A 25,416-nucleotide genomic window follows, 5' to 3' on the forward strand; every position below is an offset into this window, starting at 1 on the left:
CAGAGCTGACCCAGAATTTACAGAGGGGAAATGTCCCAGAGAGGGTACGTTGTTTGGCCAGGTAGGCATGGCAAAGTACTGGCAAAACCAAGACAAAAGGTCTTCTGACTGCCAGGGCAGGGCTCCAGCTGAACCTTCTTCAGATCTGTAATCCGAGAATCAAACCATGGCAAAGTTAAGTTTTTCTAAATTGACTCCTGAAGAATTATTCTACTCTGGGCTTTTCCTCCTGGGGCAGCCTTTTTGGCAAACAAGAACAGAAGATACCTAACCTGGCTACTACATCTGCTGAGTCACATCAAGTTTTATTACACATCAAAATATTCATTACTGTGAGCTGCAAATTCAGGATATTTGACAGGTTTATCCTTCTTCTTAGGGAGCCCTTGCAAATCACAGATAGATGAAAACAGATGACTGGGCAAGAGATTTCCTGTTTTCATTTATATTCTGCATCTTAACTTTGGTCTGCTCTCTTACGTAAATACCCTTTCGTAAGGGTAGGTCTGCTGGATAAATCATCTTCATCAGATGCGATCACACTATAAAGTAAAGTAAGGCCTCCAAAAAAGTCACTCATGATCAATCACTAGATCCAAGCTAGTCAGTTGTGGGGTCAGAGCCTATAGTCATGTCTCCTCCCTTCAGCCCACTGGCACTTGAAACAGGGGTTTGAAATGGTAGGGGAAGAAGACAAGATGCATGGTACAATGCACAACACAGGAGCTCAATGACTACTCTCTGAAAAAGTAAAAGAACAAATAAATGCAAGTTCTTAAGAAGCTCCCAGGCTCAAAGGTCAGGGACATGGCTCCCTGTATCTCTAGACCATCTGAAACCTGTTTCCTGCTGTCTATTCCAAAATCTACTATTAAATATTTATAAACACAGAAAAAAAATGCATCAGTTGTTGTAAACTTACTTTCTATTTTATTCAACTTTCAAGAGCTTTGCTTCCTAGACAAGTGTGAGGACTACTTTTGTCCCAAATCATAGAAAATTACTGTTATCTACAATATGACGAGACCATGGAGAGAAGGTTCCATTACAGTCAGCAGAATATGCTTTAAAAATGCAAAGATATATAATCCAATTTAGGAAGGTGGCTATCCCAAGAGGTTAAAACCTTTTAAAGCTTTGGCATATGAAGGCCATCAACTCTGAAAAACTCACTCTTGTAGAAGGTCCCCCTCACTGACAAGACCAGGTTAAGTGAGGCTTTTGTGAAGAATGGCTGACCTTTGATGTTTGCAGATGAAATCATTTAAGTTAACAGCTTTTTGGGGTCGACCTCAAGGTTCATGACACGCACACATTTTGCTGAAATTTGACTCTGAAACACTTCTACTCCAGGATGTGGAGAAGAGTCTATTACTCAGTGAGTGAGCGTGGTCAGATGCCCAGCCCCCACACGTGGCTCCACCTCTGTTGTCCTTTACTCTCCACATATGTTGTCCTTTACTACTGCCGTGACTCTCAGGTAGTGACAAAAGCTTTGTTCCTTTGTAAAAAGTGGCCCACAAATCTTCATGAAAGCTGAATAAGTAATCAACTTGAACTATGAGGACATGTGCAGAAAATGCATGACTATGGGAAAATTTAGGAGAAAACCAAGAATGCAAACAAAATTTTCTGTATTTTCTAATTTGGGGTTTGAAGAACAGCTGTGAATGTACAAATGTTCAAGACTCTGCTGCTGATCCCATAGGATCCCTATTCATACTCATCTCCGAGGTTATGGACTAGGCCTATAGCCTGCTCTATCCCAGCCACCGAGACTGATTCAGCTCACTTAGACCAGGATGAGTCTCTGGAATCAGTCTATAATGTCTCTAGTTCAGCCGATCCAATCTGCTGCACCTAGCTCTTAAGCTCCATGGCTCCTCAACCCCCACTAGATCCAGATCTCCCCTCAAAATTCTCCCTCCTTCAATACTCTGTTTTAAAACTCACTTTTCTGCACAGACTCCCTTGGACATGACCTTTGGCATTTATTTTCCAGGACCATGCACCATGGTTAAGTCTTTGGTATCAACTATTTGCTGCCACTTCTACCATTACCACTATCTCCATCACTGTAACTACCCTTACAACCCCCACCCCCACCCTCCCTGGAGGCCAGCAATGAAGCAAGGGCCTGGCTGTAGAGACCCAGCAAGCCCCTTCCCAACAGTTATAATCAGTAAAGCTCTATGGTCATTCCTTACAGGGGAACTTGGTGGGCACCAAAAACTCCCTACCTCCAACTTACTTCTAACAACTTAAAGTCTCCATATTTCACGTAGATAGTTTTGATGCCATTAAATGCGAGATCCAGTTCCTTTAGGGCTGGAAACATGTGAAATGCCTCTACATGGGGAAGAGAAAGACAGAGTCTGCAGCTTGTAAAGGACTTAAGAGAAAGATATTAATAATTACCATTTACTGTGTCCCTACTGGGTTAGGCCAGGCACTGTATAAGGTACTTCACATACATGGCCTCTAAATCTCTAACAACCCAGAAAAATAGGGATTACTACTTCCATTCTATGGCTGACTAAGGCTCAGCCAAGCTAAGTGATTTGCCAGAATGGAATTGCTGGTAAGTGAAAGAGCCAAGAATTGAATCTAAGTCTGCTCAACAGCAAAGCCCATTTTAAAAATTATCTTTATTAATCCTGATTACAAAAATTAAAACACAACTAAGAAAAACAGTCAAACATCACAGAAAAATAAAAAGTTCTGTTTAATCCCAACATCCAGAGACAAGTATTAAAAGTTCCATATATAGCACTCAACTTTTTCTCATGTATATATCAAAATACACATATACCTCTTTTAACAAAAATAGTCATACTGTACACACTGTACTGACTTGCTTTTTCCCTTAACAATGTAACTTAAAGATTATTCCATGTCAAAACATATAGATATGCCTAATGTCTTCTGATGTTCTACAGTATAGATATATCCTAGTTTACTAATCCATTTCCCCATTGGTAGCCTTTAGGCTATATGAACAAAAGGTAAGAAACTATATGAATAAAAGTTTCTCTCTTTGAATGAGAACTGAACTTTTTCTAGCCTTGTTCCTCTGGTAACCTGAAACCAATGGTACAGTAACTGCATTTCCAGGCAGTATCACTTGCGGTAAAAATCACCCTAGGTTGGTAAATTACATCTGGGCTAGGAGAAACTATAAATGAATGATAAACACCTCAAGGGGGCACCATAATTTTGGGCTTCCCTGTGTGTAGTGATTCCTATAATTGGATATATCCTTTGCAGAAACTCTAGGAGCTATGCCTATAAGTGTTACAATGTATATTGGCTCCTGTGAGGAATGAGATTTCTAAGCCAGGGTGGCTTTTGCATCCACCCAATGACAGTCTCACTGTCTTGTACCTGAGCTGACACTGGGGGCCAGATGGAGGGGCACAAAGAATGCCTCATGGATGGCTTTGGGAACTCCATTGAAGAGAAACTCCTGATGCTGTTGTACTGGCATTCTGTGTGGAATTACTTAGAGCCTTCTAAGTGAACCTGATGTTAAATATGGTAGTCTTGTAAGTCAGAATGTTCAGTAGAACCTAATAAAGGCTGCTTTGTGAATATTTCTGGATGTTTCCAATGAACAGCCTTGTACGAGTGTGTTTCTATAGAATAATTTCCTGGAAGTAAAGCTACTAGATTAAAGGCAATGACTACTTTAAATTTTAAGAAACATTACCAAATTACCTCCAAGATGCTACACCAATGACTATACTTCCACAGTTCAATGCAAGAGTATCCATCTCCCTACCAATGCTGGCTGTCATCAGCCCTTTTCACTCCTGCCAATATTTGACAGGCAGAAAACAGTATCTTGATCCACTGTAATTATTAGTGAGGTTGAACACCTTTTCATATACCTATTGGCCTTTGTATTTCCAGCCCAAGCTCCTGACAGACCACCCTGTCTCCTAAAGGGCAGGGACCTCATCATATGCTTCTTTGAAAACAATCTTCAAACTCAATGCAACAAAACTGAACTTATCCTATTTCCCTCTGACTTGCCTTTTCTCTAATGTGCCCTATCTCAATGAAATGCCCCTTGATTCCTCCCTCTCCCTACATCCCTATCAGTCTATCAGCTACCAAGTCCTGTGGTTTCTACTCCTCCTAAATCTCTGTCTGTCTCTCTCTCTCTCAATCCTCTGCACCCTTCTTGTCACAATCCTGGCTCAGGCCTCATCTCCCCTCCCCTGAAAACCTGAAATAATCTCCCAGGTTTCCTGGCCTCCACCTTCTTCTTCTCTTATAATCCACTCTCCTCACAGCTGCCACTGAGCTTCTCTATTTAAAACCCTTCCAAGACTCTCTTTTGCCTGCAGCATTAAGTCCAATTCACTCCCGGTCCTTGATAATCCAGTCGCTGCCAATCTGTCTAGTTTCAATTGTCCCCCACATGCTTCCCTTGCAAGCATACAAAACCTCTTCAGTCTTCCTGATCAGACAATGCCATTCCACATCTGCTCCAGCAGCCGGAAATGCCTTCTTACCTTCTAGTTCCTGAATCACTCCTATTCATTTTTCTGGTCTCAGCTTAGGTGCTCCTCTTCTCAGTTCCTCCTGACACTCTGGCCTGGCTTGAAGTCCCATGTATATGCTTGCATAGTATTTCCTGATTCTCTCTTTCACTGCTCTCCCCTCATCCTGACCTAACTATCTGTATCTGAGTCCATCTCTCTCACCAAACCATGAGCTCACCAGAGCAGGACTGCATGCACTCATTTCTAAAAGCCAAGTATTCACATAGTCCTAATATCCAGCAGGGGTCGCTGTGGACTTGCTGAATAAGAAGGCTTTATGCTCCTACAGGAGTACTTTACAGGCTTAGAAACATTTTTATACACCCATCTCATATGAGCCTGCAAGGTATCCTGCAAGGGGAGGAAAAAAAAAAGGGAATTATCTCCCTTGACAGATAGAGAAGTAGAAGATCACAGAAAAATGTTCTAAGTAGGTAGCGCCAGAGCAGGACTGGAATCGAGGTCTTTGTGCTCTCCAGCACCCAGCCTATTGTACTCCAAAAAAGAGATGTGTGGCCAATCATAGATGGATGGATAGACAAATCCTAACACACGTGAATGGCTGTGCTGGCTAAGAGGAGGAAGAGAGCTTTCAAGAAAGAAAAAGCTTACCTAGAGGCAGCAGGTTTTCTGAGGCATTGATATAAATCACAGAATGAAAATGCTTGAAGTCATTTTCCTTGGCCTGTAGGAAAGCATTTCAGAAAAAAAAAAAAATCCACAAGATTAGTTCCCTGCCTAGAAGCCTTGCTGAAGCTTCAGGGCCACTGTCAGAAGAAACAAAGACCTAAAGGAATAAGGGACATCCTTAGCACAGGAGCAGCCACTTGAGTGCTGTAAGGGTTTTCCTGCTTTTTTTCCACTATGAAACATTTCAAATGTACAGAAAAGTATATGGAATGACACTCTGTAGACCCATATAACCACTATCCAGAGGTATGTATTTAATACAGCTGAATATTTTGCTGTCTTTGCTTTAAATAAATTTCCTGAAAGAAAATATTATATAGGGTGAACCACCACCATTACCACCCCTGTCCATGTATCCCCTCACTAATCCCATAACAGCTATCCTGAATTGGAGACTATCATTCCCATACTCAGTAGTTTTTGTGTGTTTGTTTGTTTGTTTTTGAGACAGGGTCTCACTTCCATTGCCCAGATTGGAGTGCAGTGACACAATCTTGGCTCACTGCAGCCTCAACTTCCCCAGCTCGGTGATCCTTCCACCTCAGCCTCTTGAGTATCTAGGACTGCAGGCACACGTCACCAAGACTGGCTAATTTTTTTGTATTTTTAGCTGAGATGGGGTTTTGCCATGATGCCCAGGCTGGTCTCGAACTGCTGCTCAAGTAATCCGCCTGCCTCAGCCTCCCAAAGTGCTAGAATTACAGGCGTGAGCCACTGCACCCAGCTCCCATATCTTTTTTTATACTTATACGTGTGTGTGTGTGTGTGTCTATCAACTATATATAATGCTAGATACAGGTAGTAAAACTTTACGTTAAATGCAATAATATTTTAGGTATCATTCTGCAACCTGCCTTTTCACTCAACACTGTTTTTGAGAATTACCTGTGTCGATATATGCTGCTTTTGAAATTTACATATGTTGACAGATGTAGTTCTAGTTCAATTTTTTTTTTTTTTTTTTGAGACAAAGTCTCGCTCTGTCACTCAGGCTGGAGTGCAATGGCACAATCTTGGCTCACTGCAACCTCCACCTTCTGGGTTCAAGTGATTCTCCTGCCTCAGCCTCCTGAGTAGGTGGGATTACAGGTGTCTGCCACCATGCCCAGTTAATTTTTTTATTTTTAGTAGGGACAAGGTTTCACCATGTTGTCCAGGCTGGTCTCAAACTCCTGACCTCAAGTGATCCTCCTACCTCAGCCTCCCAAAGTGCTAGGATTACAAGCATGAGCCACCACGCCTAGCCCTAGTTCAACCATTTTAATTCCTGTATAGTATTCCATTGTTTGAATATATTGCAAGTTTATTCATTCTCATTTAGTCTGTTTCTAAATTTTATTACAAACAATGATGTAATTAATATTCTTATACACACCTCCTCATCATAAGAGTTTCTTTAATGATATGCTCCTATCAAGCTGTGGGGAATACACAGCTTTATGAGATGGTAGCACATTGTTCTCCAAAGTAGTTAAAACAATTTACAGTCCTACCTGCAGTGTATGAGAAGTCCTATTTCTTTAAATCCTTGCAATTGGCATTATAAAACTAATTTTTGCCAGTCTGATTATTGTAAAATGGCACTGCATTTTCCTGATTATTTATGAGGCTGAATATCTTTTTCTATATTTATTGGCCTTTCAAGTTCCTCTTCTGTATACTAACATATTTATCTGTTGTCTATTTTTCTACTGGGTTTCTCTTTCTTCCTATTGTTTTGTAGGAGCTCTTGACACATTCTGGATCCCAATACTTTTTGGTTATATTACTTGCTAGTATCTTCTCCCAGTCTCAGCTTATCTTTTACCTTTGTTTGTGGTAACTTTTGTTAGATAGATATTTTTAATTAAATTTCATAGATATTTTCCTTTATGGTTTAACCACAAAGCTAGCAAGCATCCACTCATCCCGTGGGTCTCAGCTAAGCTACCACCCTCTCCAGGGTGTGTTTCCTGTGTAAGGCTGAGTCAGGGGCCTGTCCTCTGAGGTCATATTTCGCACTCTCGTGTTTCCCTCATTGACTGCATTAGCTAGTCCTGTCTAACTCCATATCCATCTAAGCCCAGACTCCTCCCTCTCTACTGGACTATATGCTCCAGAGGGCAGGCAGTGTCTGAGCCACCTCTGTACCCTCCAGCAAATAGCACAGAGACACACCAGGCCTCGGTAATGTTTGGTGAGCACGTGAGTGAATAAGTAAAAGAAGAACATACGGTATCCAATAAGGGGACTGAGCTTTGACCAGCCATGTTGTAGCCCTCAAAAGGTGAACTGATAAAGAGACCTCTGAAATCTTCTATGACTTTGTCTCACCGTTATATGTGAACTATATATTATAATCTCTGGGACCATGTGCTGGCCTAGAATGGAGGGCCTCTCAGCCACAAGATGAATATATTTCTAAGGTTAACCTGTCCCTAAGTAACTCAATTCTGAAAACATGAGTGCTAAATGAAGTGAAGCAGAACCCTGTTAAAGGAGCAGTCTGCTTTACCACAAACTTGGCCATCCTGTGGGTTAGAGCCTCTACTCTATGGTTTATACAAGTAATCTCTCTTGGTATGCCACGAAAGCCAACATACCAAAGATGTATGTTATAATATCCTGTATATACACTGGCTAATGGTGGGTCACAAATATGGCTCCAAGCTGCCTATAAGCCAATATAAAGAAAGAAACATGATTCATTGCATGAGTCACAGCACCTGTAAGTTAGGAACGAACCAGCTTCTTGGGAAAACCATTATAATTGCTGGCATTGAAACTTACGAAATATCTCTTGTAGGGTCTTGTGATGGGAACTCAGTGTCACACAATGAATTATGTACCCACAAAATTACATGGCAAATTCAAAACCAGTTTCATAAGGCAATTTTCTTTTTTTTTTTTTTTTGTGACAGAGTCTCGCTGTCACCCAGGCTGGAGTGCACTGGCACGATCTTGGCTCACTGCAACCTCCGCCTCAGGGGTTCAAGCAATTCTCTGCCTCAGCCTCCCGAGTAGCTGGGATTACAGGTGCCTGCTACCATGCCTGGCTAATTTTTTGTATTTTTAGTAGAGATGGAGTTTCACCATCTTGGCCAGGCTGGTCTTGAGCTCCTGACCTTGTGATCCACCTGCCTCGGCCTCCCAAAGTGCTGGGATTACAGCCCTGAGCCACCACGCCTGGCCCATAAGGCAATTTTCTTTAATTCATATCAAATAGGACAAGGGCAATATAAAATTTGTAGCAAAAGTTTGTGTCTGAATATTGTTTCAACCCAATAAATCCTTGTCTGACTCTCCTCTCCCTCCTTCTTCGTGACCAGATTTCCAGTCCCTAGGGACTCTGGAGGTGCAAGAGACAAACCACAACAGCCAGGTGCGCCACCTCAAGTCTGGCTCACCCCAATCACATCTTTGCTGGCTGACCTCACCTTGGAGAACTTCAGGCCACTCACATTAATGGTGCACAGATCTGATGGCTTCCTCACACAGTGGTGCTTCAGCTGGAACATAATACAAAGAGTTGGCTCTTAAAGCCCCTACAAAGTTTAATTAATCTATTACCATTCAGCCTTCTCTTGTTGGGCAATCATATACTTGTCATAATTTGTTTGCTTGTTCATTCATTCATTCATTCATTCATTCATTATTCATCCATTCATTCGCCAAATATTTACCAAACACTAAATTGGGCCATACGCTTTGCTGAATACATTAACAAACTTTCTTCTAATCCTAATTAAGCCCTTTGACATAAGTAAGATTATCTCCTCTTTTTAACGAGAAAAACAAGGTTAAGAGAAGTAATGTGCCTTGCCAAAGGTCCCACAGTTAGTAAGTGACAGATCTTACTAATCCAAATCTGTAATCACTAGACTCTATGCACTTTTGACTGCCATATGTCACCCGACATAATTTAAAAGTTAGAGGTAAATTTTAGGTTTGGAGCTTCCATTTATGTTTAATCAAACCTCATTCTTTTTTTGTTAATCATTTATTTATGGTACCCACCATGTTTAGGCACTGAAAGGCATTGGGAAGACAATGAAGAAAAAGCAGAGACATTCCATAACCTCATAGAGCTTACAGTGTCATGGGAAGCCAAGTAGCAAGTACGTATTTATAAATGTGATAAATATTTTAAAGGAGAAATTTAAGATGCTATGAGACATATAACAGGAGGTCCTAACCTCAGTCTGAATGAGGAAATACTTACTTGAGGAAGTAATATTTCAGAAACCTAAGAGCTAAATAGGTCTCATGAAAGTGGGTAGTAGGGATTATGAAGTCTACCAAGGCAGGAAAAAGCAAGGTGCTTCTGAGAGGATGAAAAACAAGATAAGGTTAGTGAGACGGCCATTAGATCATATAAGTCCACGCTGGCTCTATAAAGGAGCGTGGATTTTATCCTACGACAAATAGAAAGCAGATTTTTAGCAGGGGGCTGATAGTAATTTTATAAAAATTGTAATGTCGGATACACATAGACATATCAGACAGAGTACATCACATAGATGAGAAGACAGGAAAGGAAGGGGAAAGACGAATGTACCAGATTGGTTAATTACTTTCCTAATAACCACTACTCCTCCTTGTTAAAGAACACAAATGTTATTCACATTTCTCCAAATGGAATGTTCTTAAGCCACAGCTCCAAGCAATAAGTCGTGATCTGTGTAAACCAATCATGGAGGTCTCATTCCCCTAACTCATGACTGTTCGGGCATGTTATATAGGTCTGGATAATGAGATACTGGCTGCTTGGAGTTGAGGAGGGGGACCGGTTTTGGAAAGCATTTTCTTACTTCTGAAAAGACATTAGTCAGTAACAATCCCTTCTCTACCTCAGGATGTTATATTCTGTATGTGATGACCACAATTGCTGCAGCCATCTCAGGATCATGAAGGCAATCAGCCCAAGAGGACAAGATAACATGTAAAGTGGCACAGCACAAAGACAGAAGGAACACAGGCCTTGCAAGACGTCATTAAGCCTGTAAATTAATCTACCCTAAACAATGCCTCTGGCTTATTTTTATGTGAAATAAAAGCATCCTAATTAGTTTACAACATATAGAAAGTTTCTGAATTAGTCCAATAAGAGATGATGGTGGCCCAGATAAGGGTCATGGCAGTCGAGATGAGAAGACAGATTTGACAACTATCTTGTAAAAGTGCCAGGACTTGGTAAAAGTTGGGGTGGGGACAGTGTGGGAGAGGCAAATGTCAAGGATAACCTCAGGTACTGGCTTGGCGACTGGGTAGATGGTAGTGCCAACAGAGAGAGTAAAGTAGATACTGGAAAAAGAGGTCTGTTTTGGGATTTGGAGTAGGAGCATTGGTGCTGTAATTCAACTGTCAATGAAACATTCAAGTGGAACTATCCAATAGGCAGAGTGGATACCCCATGATTCTGAAAAACATCCTTGTTGCTCCTGTCTCCCACGGTGGCAAGACGGGTAACAAGCCGTATTTATTGAATATGGGAATGTATAAATATTTGGAAACAAGGGAAGAAAAAAAGGCCACTATGGGAAGTGTTTCTGCCCCTCCTCAGTATAATTATTTCAGTCCTCCTCATTCCCAATGAGAAGTGGACCTAATAATGAAACTGACTCCACAGGACTGCAAAAAGCTTATACTACCCACTTGAGGTGAGATGAAACCAACAAAGTTCTCTTTCAACATCTGATCTATGCAGGCACCCATCTCTTGGGAACCATAGCAGAATCTGGAAACAAAGTAGGCAGCCAGGGAGTTCTTAGGGAGCTATGAGAACTCGACTGCACATTAATATTGATTTACAAAATGCATCCTTCTTAGCAAAGCCACTGAGGCATTGCACAGAGCCGACGTGAAACTACCTGGCTGGTCTCCAACACAGCCACCCCAGTCCTCTTTGTAAAGCCTGCCCCCGGCACTAAGTAATATCTGGTCAGCTCCCCTGGCTTTCAGCCAGACACTAAAGTCAAAGGACAAAGGCTGTGGGAGAGCAGGACCCAGTCCCACTCAATCCTGTAGAGATCACCCCAAAGAGCAGAGCAGGAATCTCTCAACCCTACTAGGTGCTGGAATGCAATTTTCAATTGACTGTTTCCCCTGACCTGCTCCTTTGCCTCTCCAACTCAGTAAGAGTTTTTACCTCATATAATGTAAAAGTACAGGCTTTGGAGTCAGTAGACCAGAGTTCTAATCCTGGATCAGCCATTTACTAGCTGTGGAACCTCAGCCAAGGCAAACTACTTCTTGGAGCCTCAGTTTTCCCATCTGCCCAATGGCAACAACACAAAAGGGACGACAATACCTATCTCACTAGGTAGATGTCAAGAAAGCTTTACATGTCAAGAAACTTTTGGGTCCCTTCATTATCCTGGCTGTACTCAATTTGCCAATATCACTCTTAACAGTTTGGAGTAGATTGGGGGTAGTTGTGCCAGAGCAGGGCAAATCCTTCCCCACTTCCTCCCCACCCTAGCTGATGTGCTGGCCACTCCAGGATGCATTTAGTCTCACCAGAAAAGCCTGGTCCAGGATACGTCCAGGAAGGTCCACCTGATTTTCCCGCCGAGACCCTTTCTTCCCCTTGAACTCAAAAGAAGTCGCCTTCAGGCTTTCCCGACGTTCAGCTTGTGCTCCAACCAAACCCTTGGGCTTCTTCTTGAGGTTACCTTTCTGAACCACCAACCAGTGTCCTTGGCCTGTTGAGAAAATTAGAACAGTGAAAAGGGGAAAACTCCAAAGCTACAACGAGTGCAGTTATAGACTTTGTTTATAATACTAAAACCAAAAATAGCTCCTGATTATCTAACATGCACCAGATACAATACTGCAGCTGGGGGTAGGGGAGATATCTACCTATCTATGTCATTTAATTGGCCTCCAAACCCAATGAAAAACATGTCACTGTCATGATTTTATACATGAAAAGGCTGCGACAAAAGGAGGTGGAATGACTTGCCAAATTCCTTCCTTCACCTTTTTATCTCCAAATTCTATTATTCCTTCAAAAACTAAGATCAAGTATTTCCTGTTCTGTGAAGTCTTCCCTTTTGCCCCTCAGTAGAGCTGATCCCTCTTTCTCATGCATGCCAGTTACTCTCCTACTGGTCATCTCTTGAGTAAAGCCCAATGTGTGACCTCAACTCAATAGGTTCCATCTTCCCAGACCTCTATCAGTATACAGAAAAGATGGTGTTAGAAACTTGGAATAAGAAAATGTAGGACAGATGGCATTAAAAAAAAAAAAACCTAATAATACATGTCTACTGTAGAAAGAATTTTAAAATGTATATAAGCAAAAAGAATATGAGGTTTACTAGTAAGCTCACCAAACAAAAATCATAACATATTTTGGAATCTGTTCTTTCTCACACCAGCAATTTATTTGCTGTGTGGTATTCATTGCAATCTGTAATTATTTTATTTGTTCACTTATTCATTGTCTGTCTCCCTCTCTAGAGTGGAAGCTCCGTAAGAGCAGGGACTTTATCTGACTTATTCATCTCAGTATTCCCAAGGCCTGCACAGAGCTCACCGCATTGTGACTGTTGCTGAACAAATGACTGAATGAACCCTGTCTTATAGCCCCTGCCCACAGAGTCATCCATTCCTATCTTTTCTGAGCATCTACTTTATGCTGGGAACTGGGAGTATGAGAATGAATAAAAAGGAAGCCCTAACTCAAAGGAGTCATAATAATATAACATCTTATATTATATACAATAGTATAATAATAATATAAGGGGTGCTGTGGGAACCAGCTTTGTGCCTCTAACCACTGGCTGTCTTCTGGAAAAGCCCACTATCTCTGCCTTGGGGGCTTGCCCTGGCTCACAGACCACTGCTGACAATCCTGCTTCTTGGATGCAGTTCCTGCCCTGTGTCTCATATGAGTCATTTCCCATTTCCATTATGGGCCTGATACTCCAGTTACCCCATTTCCCAGGGCTGCCCCCATCTGGGGCATGAACTTTGCTTCTACTTTATCCTATCTTCATATCCCTGACTCCTGGGGACCTCAGTCTGAGTTGGTGCCAAAACCCCCAACAAGGCCAGAAAGGAAGGTTCCGAGTGTGTCAGGAGATCAACAGGAGAGAAAAGAGACTATGCAAATATCCTGTTTCTCATCATACTTTTACCCACTTATTCTAGTATCTGTGATGGTTAATTTTATCCATCAACTTTGCTAAAGCTATTATATGCAGTTATTCAATCAAACACTAATCTAGGTGTTGCTGTGATGGTATTTTGTAGATGTAATTAGTATTTACAATAAGTTGATTGATGTTAAGTAAAAGAGATTATCCTTGATAATGTGAGTGCCCTCACCCAATGAATTGAAAGACATTAAGAGCAAAACAGGTTTCCTAGAGGAAGAGGAAATTTTGCTTTAACACTACAGCTTCAGCTCCTCCCCAGGGGTTTCCAGCTTGCCAGCCTGCCCTACGAATTTTGGACTTGCCATCCCCCACAATCACACAAAGTCAATTCCTTGAAAAAAAAAATCTTTCTACCCACCTACCTACCTATCTCCTACTAGTCCTGTTTATCTACTACCAGTTCTGTTTCTCTGAAGAACTCTAATGCAACATCCTATAATGGTTCTTACCTACAAAAATTATTACTGTAGTGTTTGAATAGTGACTTTCTATTTCCCTCATTCCTTCTACATTTTCTAGTTGGAATTCTACTACAAGAAAGAGCTGGCTGGGAGTGGTGGCTCATGCCTGTAATCCTAGCACTTTGGGAGGCTGAGGTGGGTGGATCACTTGAGGTCAGGAGTTCGAGATCAGTCTGGCCATCATGGTGAAACCCCATCTCTATAAAAAATACAAAAATTAGCTGGGCATGGTGGCAAGTGCCTGTAATCCCAACTACTCAGGAGGCTGGGGCAGGAGAATCTCTTGAACCTGGGAGGCGAAGGTTGCAGTGAGCCAAGATTGCACCGCTGCACTCCAGTCTGGGCAACAGAGAGAGACTCCATCTCAAAAAAAGAAAAGAAAGAGCTATTTTGTTTCCCCCACATATTTACATATTCAAATATTTATATTAGTAGACTCATTTATTATTCCATGGTTTACAACCCAATTCCGCCATTATTTATTTCATTGCTCAAACTGTCCCAGCTTTGGTGATTGGGAGCACCTTCAAGTCAGCTGCATCCTTTCAACATGCCCTCATTATTTTCCTGAGCACTTCTTTACTTCTGGCACCATAAGATACTCCAACTCAACTTGTATTTTTTCTGCCCTAGTCCTGCAAACAACTATTTCTCCAAGAAGCCCATGTTCTTTTCACTGGAGAATGGTATTTAGAAAGCAAGATGTAGATACTAGGTATGCTTTTTGCTGCTGAGGTGTCATTGCTGTCAGTGGACTGGTAAATATACATATGTACACTAAAACATATAGATATATACAACTATATTTATTTCTGTAGCTATCCATATATGTGTGTCTGTGTGTGAGAGAGTGACATAGACAGAGAGAGAGAGAGCGAGAGCAAGAGAGAGCGAGAGCAAGAGAGAGACAAAGAGAGAAACTATGAGCTCACACTGATAGCTCCATCTGAAGGTGTCTGATAGGTAGGTGGCCAGGGAAAGTCTCTGTGTGAAAAACAAAATCACTCTAGAGAAGCAGAGAGGACAGGCAGGAAGAGAAGTTCCTTCCAATATTCCATATACAGAGTGACCAACAAGTTACAACATCTGGAGTAAACAAGGTTTACTTCTCCTTTGCCCTACGCTTTCAAAGCAACAAATCCAATCCAGAGAACCAATACTTAGTGTTTCACCTATAGGGCTCTTATTATGACAATTCCCTGCTCCAGGGAAGTTTTTAACTAGATAAATATTTGAAAATCTACCTGGCAGAGTCGAATTTAAGCCATTTTATTTAGGAGTTTGGCAGACCATGATCACTCATCAAATAAGAAATACAGACAGGAAGACAGCTCATGAGAGGATGGGCCCTGAGGACTAGGGTAGTGAGACATGCTTTACTGGAAGAAGTAGAAGAAGAGCTGGGATTTGTGGAATGGGAAGAGTTTGGCTAACAAGAATGAGGGCTGGAACATCCAGGGCAAATAAAAAAGCTATGTGAAAAGCAAGCACCGTGGAATAGAGCATAAATAAAGAAATGGGTTATCACAGAGGATAAGAGCAGGTTAAACTCAGAATGACACAGAATGCCAGTTAAAGGAGTTAGCAATGAGAAGTCACTGAACAGAAGGGGCACTGTGGTTAAATATGCACTTTAGAAGTCCCACGGAGGCTACTAGGACTGGAGGGGGAAGGATTAGGTAGAGCCGGGAACAGTAGTGAAGGGGTTGGAGAAGAACAAGTAGATGTGAGATGGTCTAAAGCACGAGCTAGGTATGAGGAAAAGGTAGCAATTTGAGAAGTCACCTGACCTTCCTCCGGCACGCGAAGCAGATTTCTGGCTGGGAAGCAGTTGTTCAGGTAAGGCTTCCCATCATCCAGCTTGTAGATTCCTGAGAAGGCCATCTCCCTGAGAGCCAGGCAAGGAAAGCAAGGAAGCAGAAAAGTGAAAAGGCACAGCAGAGCACTCTTACTCCAGTGCAGCTCATGAGCCCACCAGGACCACCACACCCGCACACACCCTGCCTCCGACACCCTGGAGGCCCCACTGCCCTTGCTTCAGAAATGGGCTGGCTGTTTACATGAAGAGAGAAACAAGACCCTGGGTTTTTCAGTTCAAATCAATCCTAACCCAATGGAACCCTAGAAAGAACATGATCCTCCAGCTCAGACATGGTTTGAATCCTGGCTCTGTCTTTCCTTGCTCTGTGACTGGGCAAGTTACTCTACTCCTCTGAACTTCAGTTTCCTCACCTGCAAAATGGGGGTTATAATACCTACCTTAAAAGACAAATAAGAGGATCAAGTGAGAAAGACAGTGCCTAATACATATTAAGTCTGTGCTAGATGTTTTCTTTGTTTTAACAGAGTTCAGAGAAGAGGCTCACATTTTAGAGAAAATAGTGTATAAATAATGAGACTTGAACTGGATAAATAGTATTTGAGGGATTAATTGAGTTTTCTGATAGAGAGAAGGATAAACATTCCAAACAGCAAGGGCCACAGGAGGGCAGTTGTGCACAGTAAAGAAACAATGTGACCCAAGAAGGAGAGGGATGTATGTTTGGTAGTCTTAAACAATAAAGCTGGACAGGAAGGATGGTGCCTGCTCCTGAAGGGCTTGAGGTACCAGGCTAGGAGCTCAGGCTTCATCTTGTAGGTGACTGAGAGCCATGAATAATTTCTGAGCTGGACAGAGCCATAATCCAAGCTGTACTTTACAAAGAGAGATCTGACAAAAATAGCAGTAGGTGAAAGTGGCACCCAGTGGCAACTGGGATTGCAGTTAGGGGAGTATTGCAGCAACCCAGGGATAGCTGATGAGAGTTCATGTTAATAAACTAAAGAATTAAAAAAAGAAGGATGGACAGAAAAAAGGAATGAGAAAGGGAGGGACAGTAGAGAAAAAGAGGAGCAAGACCAATTAGAAGTATGAGCATTTCATGTGTGGACACAGCCTAGGCAACACAGTGAGACCCTGTCTCTGCAAAAAATTAAAAAAATTAGCCAGCACAGTGGTACATGCCTGTGGTCCCAGCTACTTGGGAGGCTGAAGTGGGAGGATTGCTTAAGCCCAGGATGTCCAGGCTGCAGTGAGCCGTGATCATGCCTGGGTGACAGTGAGACCCCATATTTAAAAAAAAAAAATGTGTGGACAAAGGAGGAGAAGCCCCTGGAGGATTCAGAAAAGAAAATAATTTTAGAGAAGTAGGAGAACCAGGGGGTGGAGAGTGGGAGCTGCCAAGTAAGCCAAGGGAAGAGAAAACTCTATGAAAGAGGCAGGGAAGTCAGGCAAGGTGGGGACCGAAAATAGGCCATGAGCAAGTAGGAGGTCAGTTTCAGAAGAAGGGTGGAGTTAAAGTCAGACTTTATGTATGAAAGAGTGAATGGAAGGCAAGGGAATACAAAAAGTGAATATAAGCAAGTTTTTCAAGACGCTTGATTGTGAAAGGGAGAAAAGCAAGACAGCAGTGAGATGGAAGGTAAAATTGGGAGATGGGTGAATATCAGGGCCAGCACTGGGGGAAGGTGAGCAAGGTGCCTGAGGAACACGTAGGGGGACATGTGCTCTCTCTCAGAGTTGTGCAAATGCAGTGTTAGCACTTGGCCTCCACCCTAGTCCCAGCCCTGGCAGACAGAGTCACTACCAAGAATAAATTCTGGAAGCTCACTGCATGGGTTCAGATCCTAGCTATGCCATTTACTAGCTGTGTGGCCTTGAGCAAGTTACTTGTCTATGCCTTGGCTTTTTCCTCAGTGAAATGTAGACAGTAAGTGCACCTACTTCATAGGGCTGTTTTGATGATTACAGGAGAAAATGCCTTAGTATCTGCCACATGGCTAACTCATGCTGCTCATTTTCCATTACTATGCTATTAACAGGATGAGAAAAGCTTCACTACATCTAGACTGAGAGGAAGGAGACAGTAAGGGAGGAAAGGCTGACAATGCAGGAGAGAGATGGGCAGACCCGCAGAGCCATCCCTGAGAAAGCAGGAAGAAGGGCACCCAGCATCCAGGGGAGGGGTTCCCTCACTGAGGATGAGGGAGGGCAGGCTCCCTCAGGGACAGTTGTGATGGGAGAGAGACTTCAAATATCCCAAGTGTTCCATTTCCCTAACACCTAGAGAATAAAAAGAGCACAAAAGAAATAACCTTCCATCCTCTATCTGCTATGGGGTGGCTCCGAGACTCTTCAATACCAATTTACAGTGAGTCAGAAATTCTTTAGGGGTGTGTGTGTGCCCGTGCATGCACACACATGCAAAAAAGTTGGAAAAAGAATATAGTTCTGACTCTAGGGTATGACTCAGTCTTTTCTTCATCAAATGATTATTCTCTTCAGAGAGACAGGCATAAAAACGATTCCTCAAAGGCATGGATAGCCCTAATCACAACTGCACTTATCATTTGTCATTCACAGATTGTTCACCACAGTCTGATGTCAAACCTTGGAAAAACCTACATTTTACCGAGGACTTGCAAACACAAATGGTTACAGAAGTTGGGCAGGCTATGTGAGTGAGTGAAGAAAGCTGGAGGCGAGGGGAAGAGAGTAGGAGGGTGTGTGTGTGTGTGTGTGTGTATGTGTCACAGAGAGAGAGAGAGAGAGAGTGCACATGCTCATAGAGGCAGCAACTAGTCAGCTCTTACCAACTGCTGCCATGCAGAAACCTAAGTCACTGTTGCCAGATCTTCACTTTTTTTCAAGGAAAGTCTGCCTTATACGTGAAATCTCCTATTTGAGAGTCAGCAACTAATTTGCCATTTTAGAACAATGTGCAGGCCAAACCAAACACCTGAGAATCAGATTCAACTCCAGGCTACATTTCTTTTTTCTGATTCTTTTTTTTTTCTTTTGAGACAGTGTCTTACTTTGTCACCTAGGCTACAGTACAGTGGCACAATCACGGCTCATTGTAGCCTCAACCTCCTGGGCTCAAATAATCCTCCTACCTCAGCCTCCTGAGTAGCTGGGACTATAGGCACATGCCACCATGCCTGGCTAATTTTCGTATTTTTTGTAGGCACAGGGTTTCGCCATATTGCCCAGACTGGTCTCAAACTCCTGGGCTCAAGCCATCCACCCACCTTGGCCTCCCACTGGAAGGCCAGTGGAAATAACTGCTGCTTTTGCTAAGCTGTGAAGTCTTTCATCAGTATTTCTTTCGTGGCCCAACCTCACAAGATTATTAATGATCATGAAGGGGTACCTTCAATGGACTATGAATTTCCAAGTCTGGAAACACATTTAATTCACTGTCTCTCTTCCACCATTGGGACTTAGCTCATAGGAAGCACGCAATAGACATGTGAGCCAAGTGAAGGATATGATGGCACTCCTAGGACCAAAACATATATATCTGCTACACACGCACACACACATATCCTCAATTAGACTCTAAAACCTTCCTAAGAAAGGGCAATATCAATGGTAGTCATCAATTTATTCCTAACAAAGCACCTAACATAACAGATGTTATGACATAACAGATTCCATAAATATTTGTGGAATAAATGAATCAATGTTGGTACCTCCTTTGGTCCAACATAGGGCACTATGAGTTTCCTGATCCCTGATCTTCCCTGCAAAGGGATGGAGGCTCTTCTTATGTATTCCTACAACACTCCATACTTCACCTAGTATAGCACTTATGACTTTATTATAATTGTTTGCTCCCCTCATCAACTTCTCACCTGTTGTGGGGCCTATAATTACCTTATTCACCTGTGTAATCCCAGCATGTAGCATAGAGCCTACGACTCACTAAAAATATGTTGGTAAGATTAATGGATAGATGGATGGATGGGGACAAATTTATATTCAGTCAGTATGTCTTTCAGGAACTCTCTCTCATGACCAATCACACACATCTGCTAGAGGTAAATGAAAGAATGAATGAGTAAATTGCTGGCTGGAAAATGTTAGATGTGATGTAATTTGCTGGCTGGAAAATGTTAAATATGATGGCTGTTGGAGAAGCCTTCAGTAACTTACAGAATATGGTGACCTGGCTTCAGGTCTCCAGAGTACTTACTTGATCTTTGACTTTGAGAATGGCCCCTTAACTTCCTTTTTTTTTTGTTTCTTCACTTGTTTCTTTGCCTGTAAGATAAATATTATATTCCTTCTTAGCCTGCTATTCAGAGCTCTTGAACTTCCTCATTAATTATATTCTACTGTGAGCCTTCCACTCCAATATTTGTCTTGCCTTTAGTCCTTGCCCGTAGGACTAAGGATCCAAGAAACAGATAGATACCGATACAGAGATGGAGACAAAGACAAGACATAGATGGGAAGGTGGTATAGGAGAATATAATTATGATAGTGGGGTATGGCTGGAGTGCTTAAATCAGACACACGAAGCACAAACCTGAAAGGAAGGGATCGTTTACATGATTATTTACACAAAATAAATTTCTGCCAGATAAAAATAGGAAAGTCAAAGTTGAAAGATAAGACACAGTCTGGGAAAAGATATTTGCCATGCATATAATACAAAAGATGACTCACACTGAAGCCTGTAGGAGGCATGCAGACCTGGATGCTATCACAGAAATTCCAGTTCCCTATTAGGAATATTAGGTGAGAAGGTGTAGATCTACAACTAACGGGCCAAGAAGGGCACATAACCCCTAGGTTACATTATCTAAGACAAGTAAGAACTTTATATGGTAGAAAAAAAAGTCAAAGTTCCAGATTTGGAGGCTGACTTCCTGGTTAGCTTTAGTTACCTCTGGTCTCCATCTCAAACTTGATGCAGCTAATGCCAATCTGACTGTAGCGCTTCCTCCAAAACAAACATCTCTCTTTCTCACACACACACACACACACACACACACACACACACACAGAGTAAGGCATATTTTTGCTTGTTCCATTCCTTTGGCCTATCACATTTCTGCCCCTCTTCCTTGCCTGGCTACATACAGATTAGCTTTCCTGTATCTCCCTCTCCTTAGGCTGAGCCTCCTCAAGCCCACTTCTTTTTTTATTTATTTTTTCTTTTTTTCTTGAGACAAGGTCTCACTCTGTTACCCAGGCTGGAGTGCAGTGGCATGATCTCAGCTCACTGCAACCTCCACCTCCCAGACTCAAGCAATCCTCCCACCTTAGCCTCCCAAGTAGCTGGACCACAGACGTGTGCTACCATGCCCAGCTAAATTTCTATATTTTTGATAGAGATGGGTTTTCACCATGTTGCCCAGGCTGCCTCAAACTCCCAACTCAGCCTCTCAAAGTGTTGGGATTACAGGCGTGAACCCCCTTGCCCAGCCATCAGGCCCACTTCTTAATGGAGGCACTAACATGGTTAGGCTTTGTGTCCCCACCCAAATCTCATCTTGAATTGTAATCCCCATAATCCCCATGTGTTGAGAGAGAGACCTAGTAGGAAGCGATTGGATCAAGGAGGTGGTCCCCCATGCTGTCCTCATGATAGTGAGTGAGCTCTCACGAGATCTGATGGTTTTATAACTGACAGTTCCTCCTTCACACTCTTGCCCTCTCTTGCCTGCTGCCATGTAAGACTTGCCTCTTCCCTTTCCGCCATGATTGTAAATTTCCTGAGGCCTCCCCAGCCATGCAGAACCGTGAGTCAATTAAACCTCTTTCCTTTATAAATTACCCAGTCTTGAGCAGTTCTTTATAGCAGTGTGAAATGGACTAATACAGGCACTATACCACACTGTATATTATAATGCCTGCTTCCTTGTTTGTTCCCCACCTCACTACAGGCTGTGAGTATCTCCAAGGTCAGGTCAGGCCTGGGTCCTACTTACCTCTTTTTTTTTTTTTTTTTTTTTTGAGACGGAGTCTCGCTCTGTCACCCAGGCTGGAGTGCAGTGTCGCTATCTCAGCTCACTGCAAGCTCCGCCTCCCGGGCTCACGCCATCCTCCTGCCTCAGCCTCCCTAGTAGCTGGGACTACAGGCGCCCGCCACCATGCCTGGGTAATTTTTTGTATTTTTAGTAGAGACGGGGTTTCAACATGTTAGCCATGATGGTCTTGATCTCCTGACCTCGTGATCCGCCTGCCTCGGCCTCCCAAAGTGCTGGGATTACAGGCGTGAGCCTGTACTTATCTCTTTATCCTGCATCTCACACAGGACCTGGCCTACTGAAGGAAGAGTCTCAATGATTGTTAATTGAACTAACCCAACCCATGAACAAAATGCCACAGGAGCACTTCATGCAGTGGGTGAAGAAAGAAGCAGCAAGTATCAGAAATAGTTTCACAGGGTAGGTGACATTAAAGCTGGATCTTGAAAGATGAGAAGTTGGCCTGGTGTGGTGGTTCATGCCTGTAATCCCAGCACTTTGGGAGGCCGAAGCAGACGGATCACTTGAGGTCATGAGTTCAAGACTAGGCTGTCCAACACGGCAAAACCCTGTCTCTACTAAAAATATAAAAATTAGCCAGGTGTGGTGGCATGTGCCTGTAGTCCCAGCTACAAAGACTACAGCTTGGGAGGCTGAGGCACAAGAACTGCTTGAACCCAGGAGGCAGAGGTTGCAGTGAGCCAAGATCCCACCACTGCACTCCAGCCTGGGCGACAGAGTGAGACTCTGTCTCAAAAAATAAAAAATAAAATAAAAAGTGACTAGGGCAATGCTGTATCATCTCACTTTATTTTAAATAAAAGAAAAATGAGAAGTTGTAAAAGATAAACTGCAACAACAAGCTACAGGGGATCTGACTAGTGTCCATGGATTGCTTCACAGAGGTAATGAAATATCATCTGATGTTATTGCTATTTAGTGATATTTATTTTCTTTTTAGTAATAATTCAGTTATTCAGTGATAATTATTTTCTTTTCTTTCTGATCTCGGCTCACTGCAACCTCCGCCTCCCGGGTTCAAGCAATTCTCCTGCCTCAGCCTCCGAAGTAGCTGGGATTACAGGCGCCCGCTACCACGCCCGGCTCATTTTTGTATTTTTAGTAGAGACGGGGTTTCACCATGTTGGCCAGGCTGGTCTTTAACTCCTGACCTCAGGTGATCCGCCTGCCTCGGCGGGGATTACAAGCATAAGCCCCCACGCCCGGCCGAGATAATTATTTTCACATGAATTTTGGCTTCCCCAAGACAAGTTTTTGTCTGTTTTATTCAGGGATATAGCCCTGGTGACTAGAATAGTGCCTGTTACATAGTAAGAAACTCAAAAATATTTGTTTAATTCTTTAGACGCTTATGGGGGATATATAGGAATTAAAAAACAATACAACGTAATAGAGCATGGTATAATACAATATTGCTATTTGATAACTCTGTCATGGACTAGTAGTTCCACCAGAGTAGCAACCAGGTCTATCTTGATCTCCTGTATCCGTTAGTACAATATTGGTGCTCAATATACATTTGTGAAAAAAATTAATTAAAATCTAGAATACTATTACATCCTAAAACCGTAAAAGCAGAGTGTCAGAAGGGATATATATTGGTTTTGATTTTTTTAAAATGCCGGCTTGAAAACCGAGTTCAGATACATGCTATCTGGCTTTGGGTAGGTTCTTTAGTTTCCTCCTCATCTAACAGGGCTGTTGTGGGACTCAGTGAGAGAGAGGATGGCTGGAAGTGCACATAGGATACTGCCTGGCAGACTGTAGGCACTCAGTAAACGCGAGTTCTCCGTTAACACGAAAACATTACAAACAGCTAAAATGACAGCTGCTTGAGAGAATAATCGGTAAGTGCCACAACCGGGCTAGAAAAGGATGAAGGACAAGCTCCTGCCCACTCCTTTGGAAACTCCACACCTGGGCCGGAGAAAGACTCGAATTCGAAAACTAAGTTTTCAGTCGCACCTGCCTCCGGCGTCGCTTCAGCCTCCGAGGGGTCTGCGGAGGCGACGTCCCAGTCAGGAGGGATGCGCGCCTGCGAGCCCCCCGGGGATCTCGGAGCCGCTCCACTGCGGTGCCTGCCGCTATCTTCCCCACGCCTTAGTAACTGCGACGCGACGGCAGACAGTGTAGGCGGCAACCGACGGCCGGGACGTCTAACCTCAAGTCCCAGCAAGCCCCGCGGCCACGTCCTCTGACTACCTCGCGCCAGCAAGACCCAAACTACGGATCCCGATTGACTCCGCGCGGCGCGTCACGCTGTCAGCTCCAGCCAATCGGCTTCAGACAAGTCGGAGGGGAGGGAGACGCAGAGGCGGACAAGATGGCGGCGGCAGCTGTACAGGGCGGGAGAAGCGGTGGTAGCGGAGGCTGTAGTGGGGCTGGTGGTGCTTCCAACTGCGGGACAGGAAGTGGCCGTAGCGGCTTGTTGGATAAGGTGAGGAGCCGGTTCTTGGGAACAGTTGAATCCTGGGGAGGCCTGGGAGGCGGCGAGCCCACCTTCCCATCCCGGTCTCCCTTATTTTCTACGGCCTTTTGAGGGGAGCCCTTGTGTGACCACTATCACAACCCTACGCACGCTTGTAGCCTGCCCTTGCCCTCATCACACTTCAAACCTGGACCCGGTCCTCTTTAGAACTTCTTCCCTTCTCGCAAGTGTTCTGGTCCTGGTCGCCACACCTTTTTCGGTAATTTGATTTTTCCTATATTTAATCGTGTCCATCTCTTTTCCCCTGGGGGGCTGGGTGCACTGTTGCCAGTGCCCATTTCACAGACACGGAAAACCGAAGCCCAAAGATTAAAGAATCAGTATCCCCCAAACTCCCTACCACCTTCACCCTTGCGTGCTGCTCCAGATTCCAAAGTGCTTCTTGTCCTTTTGCTTACTGAAGTTTTTAGGCGTTTTATCATGATAGGCGAATACTGAAAATATTTGAGTATTGACTATTCTACTGGGCTGACAAGAAGCCTTTAAGATTTTTCTTTTTTTCCTGTTGTTTTTCCCCGCCCTCTCCTCTCTTCCCTCCACCTCCCTCTTTGCTACCAAGTGCACTGCTGCCCGCTCACGCTTGCCCCTTTCCTCCCTCTGCTTATCCAAAAAAAATTTTTTTAACTGCAGTCCTAGCAACAAGGGTTTAAAAGAAAAGAAAAAAAGGAAAACTGTCCCTGGGTTGGCCTTTCTTGCTCTTTGCACAGCATCTTGGAAGAAACAGTTGCATGGAGAACAACGTCCTAGTGTTGATTTTGCCTCTAATTAGCTTTGTGACCTTGAAATATGCTTGCTCTCTCTATATCTGTTTTCTCATCTGAAAAGTGAGAGATTTAGCCTTAAAATGAGGGACTTAACTCTAAATTCCCTTCCAGTTCTCTCATTGTAGGGCCCTGGGCTGGTTTGATGAGAATTGGTAAGCATGGTGTCTTTAATATAGTAAGCAGAATTTTTTAATATAATTGAAAACAGCTTTCAGACTTCCCTGTGCATAACACATGGTAGGTGCTTAAGAAATGAAAACATGATTATGTTGAGGGGTTAAGATCCAGGTCTTTTTACTTGTCTTTTTGAGTGTCATTGGTTTTGAAAGACATGGTTCTCACACTCTTCTCTTGTGAGAGGGGTCACGCTCCATTGCCCAGAATGGATCTTAGCTCACTGCGGCCTTGAACTCTTAAGCTTAGGTGATCTTCCCACCCCAGCTTCCTGAGTAGCTGGGACTGCAAATGTGCACCACTATGCCTGACTAATTTTTTTGC

The 25,416-nt window shown here is 43.1% G+C and overlaps 2 protein-coding genes across 51 annotated transcripts in view; one reads left to right on the forward strand and one right to left on the reverse strand.

Annotated features, from left to right (window-relative positions):
* XRRA1 (X-ray radiation resistance associated 1) overlaps positions 1-23,904 on the reverse strand; it is a 107,806-nt gene extending 83,902 nt beyond the window's left edge. For 4 of the 50 annotated variants that reach the window (XM_063783221.1, XM_063783213.1, XM_054661531.2 and 1 more), the window contains exons 1-7: positions 23,632-23,866; positions 19,863-19,930; positions 15,636-15,733; positions 11,739-11,923; positions 8,681-8,728; positions 5,163-5,235; positions 2,252-2,349 (exon numbers count right to left, since the gene is read on the reverse strand). In XM_063783221.1, coding sequence (XP_063639291.1) covers positions 2,252-2,349; positions 5,163-5,235; positions 8,681-8,728; positions 11,739-11,923; positions 15,636-15,729 — 498 coding nt within the window. In that variant the 5' untranslated portion in view covers positions 15,730-15,733; positions 19,863-19,930; positions 23,632-23,866. Of the gene's footprint in view, positions 1-2,251; positions 2,350-5,162; positions 5,236-8,656; positions 8,765-11,738; positions 11,924-15,635; positions 15,734-19,862; positions 19,931-23,631 lie in introns of all 50 variants that reach the window. The other 46 variants (XM_063783246.1, XM_063783238.1, XM_063783226.1 and 43 more) reach the window with 36 other exon arrangements.
* The window catches only part of SPCS2 (signal peptidase complex subunit 2), a 28,436-nt gene continuing 26,916 nt past the window's right edge, over positions 23,897-25,416 (forward strand). The window contains exon 1 of the mRNA XM_054661558.2: positions 23,897-24,103. Within this exon, the coding sequence (XP_054517533.1) occupies positions 23,990-24,103 (114 nt within the window). The 5' untranslated portion in view covers positions 23,897-23,989. The remainder of the gene's footprint in view (positions 24,104-25,416) is intronic.

This window comes from Pan troglodytes, chromosome 9, assembly GCF_028858775.2.
Source record: "Pan troglodytes isolate AG18354 chromosome 9, NHGRI_mPanTro3-v2.0_pri, whole genome shotgun sequence".
NCBI classification, from domain to species: Eukaryota; Metazoa; Chordata; class Mammalia; order Primates; family Hominidae; genus Pan; species Pan troglodytes.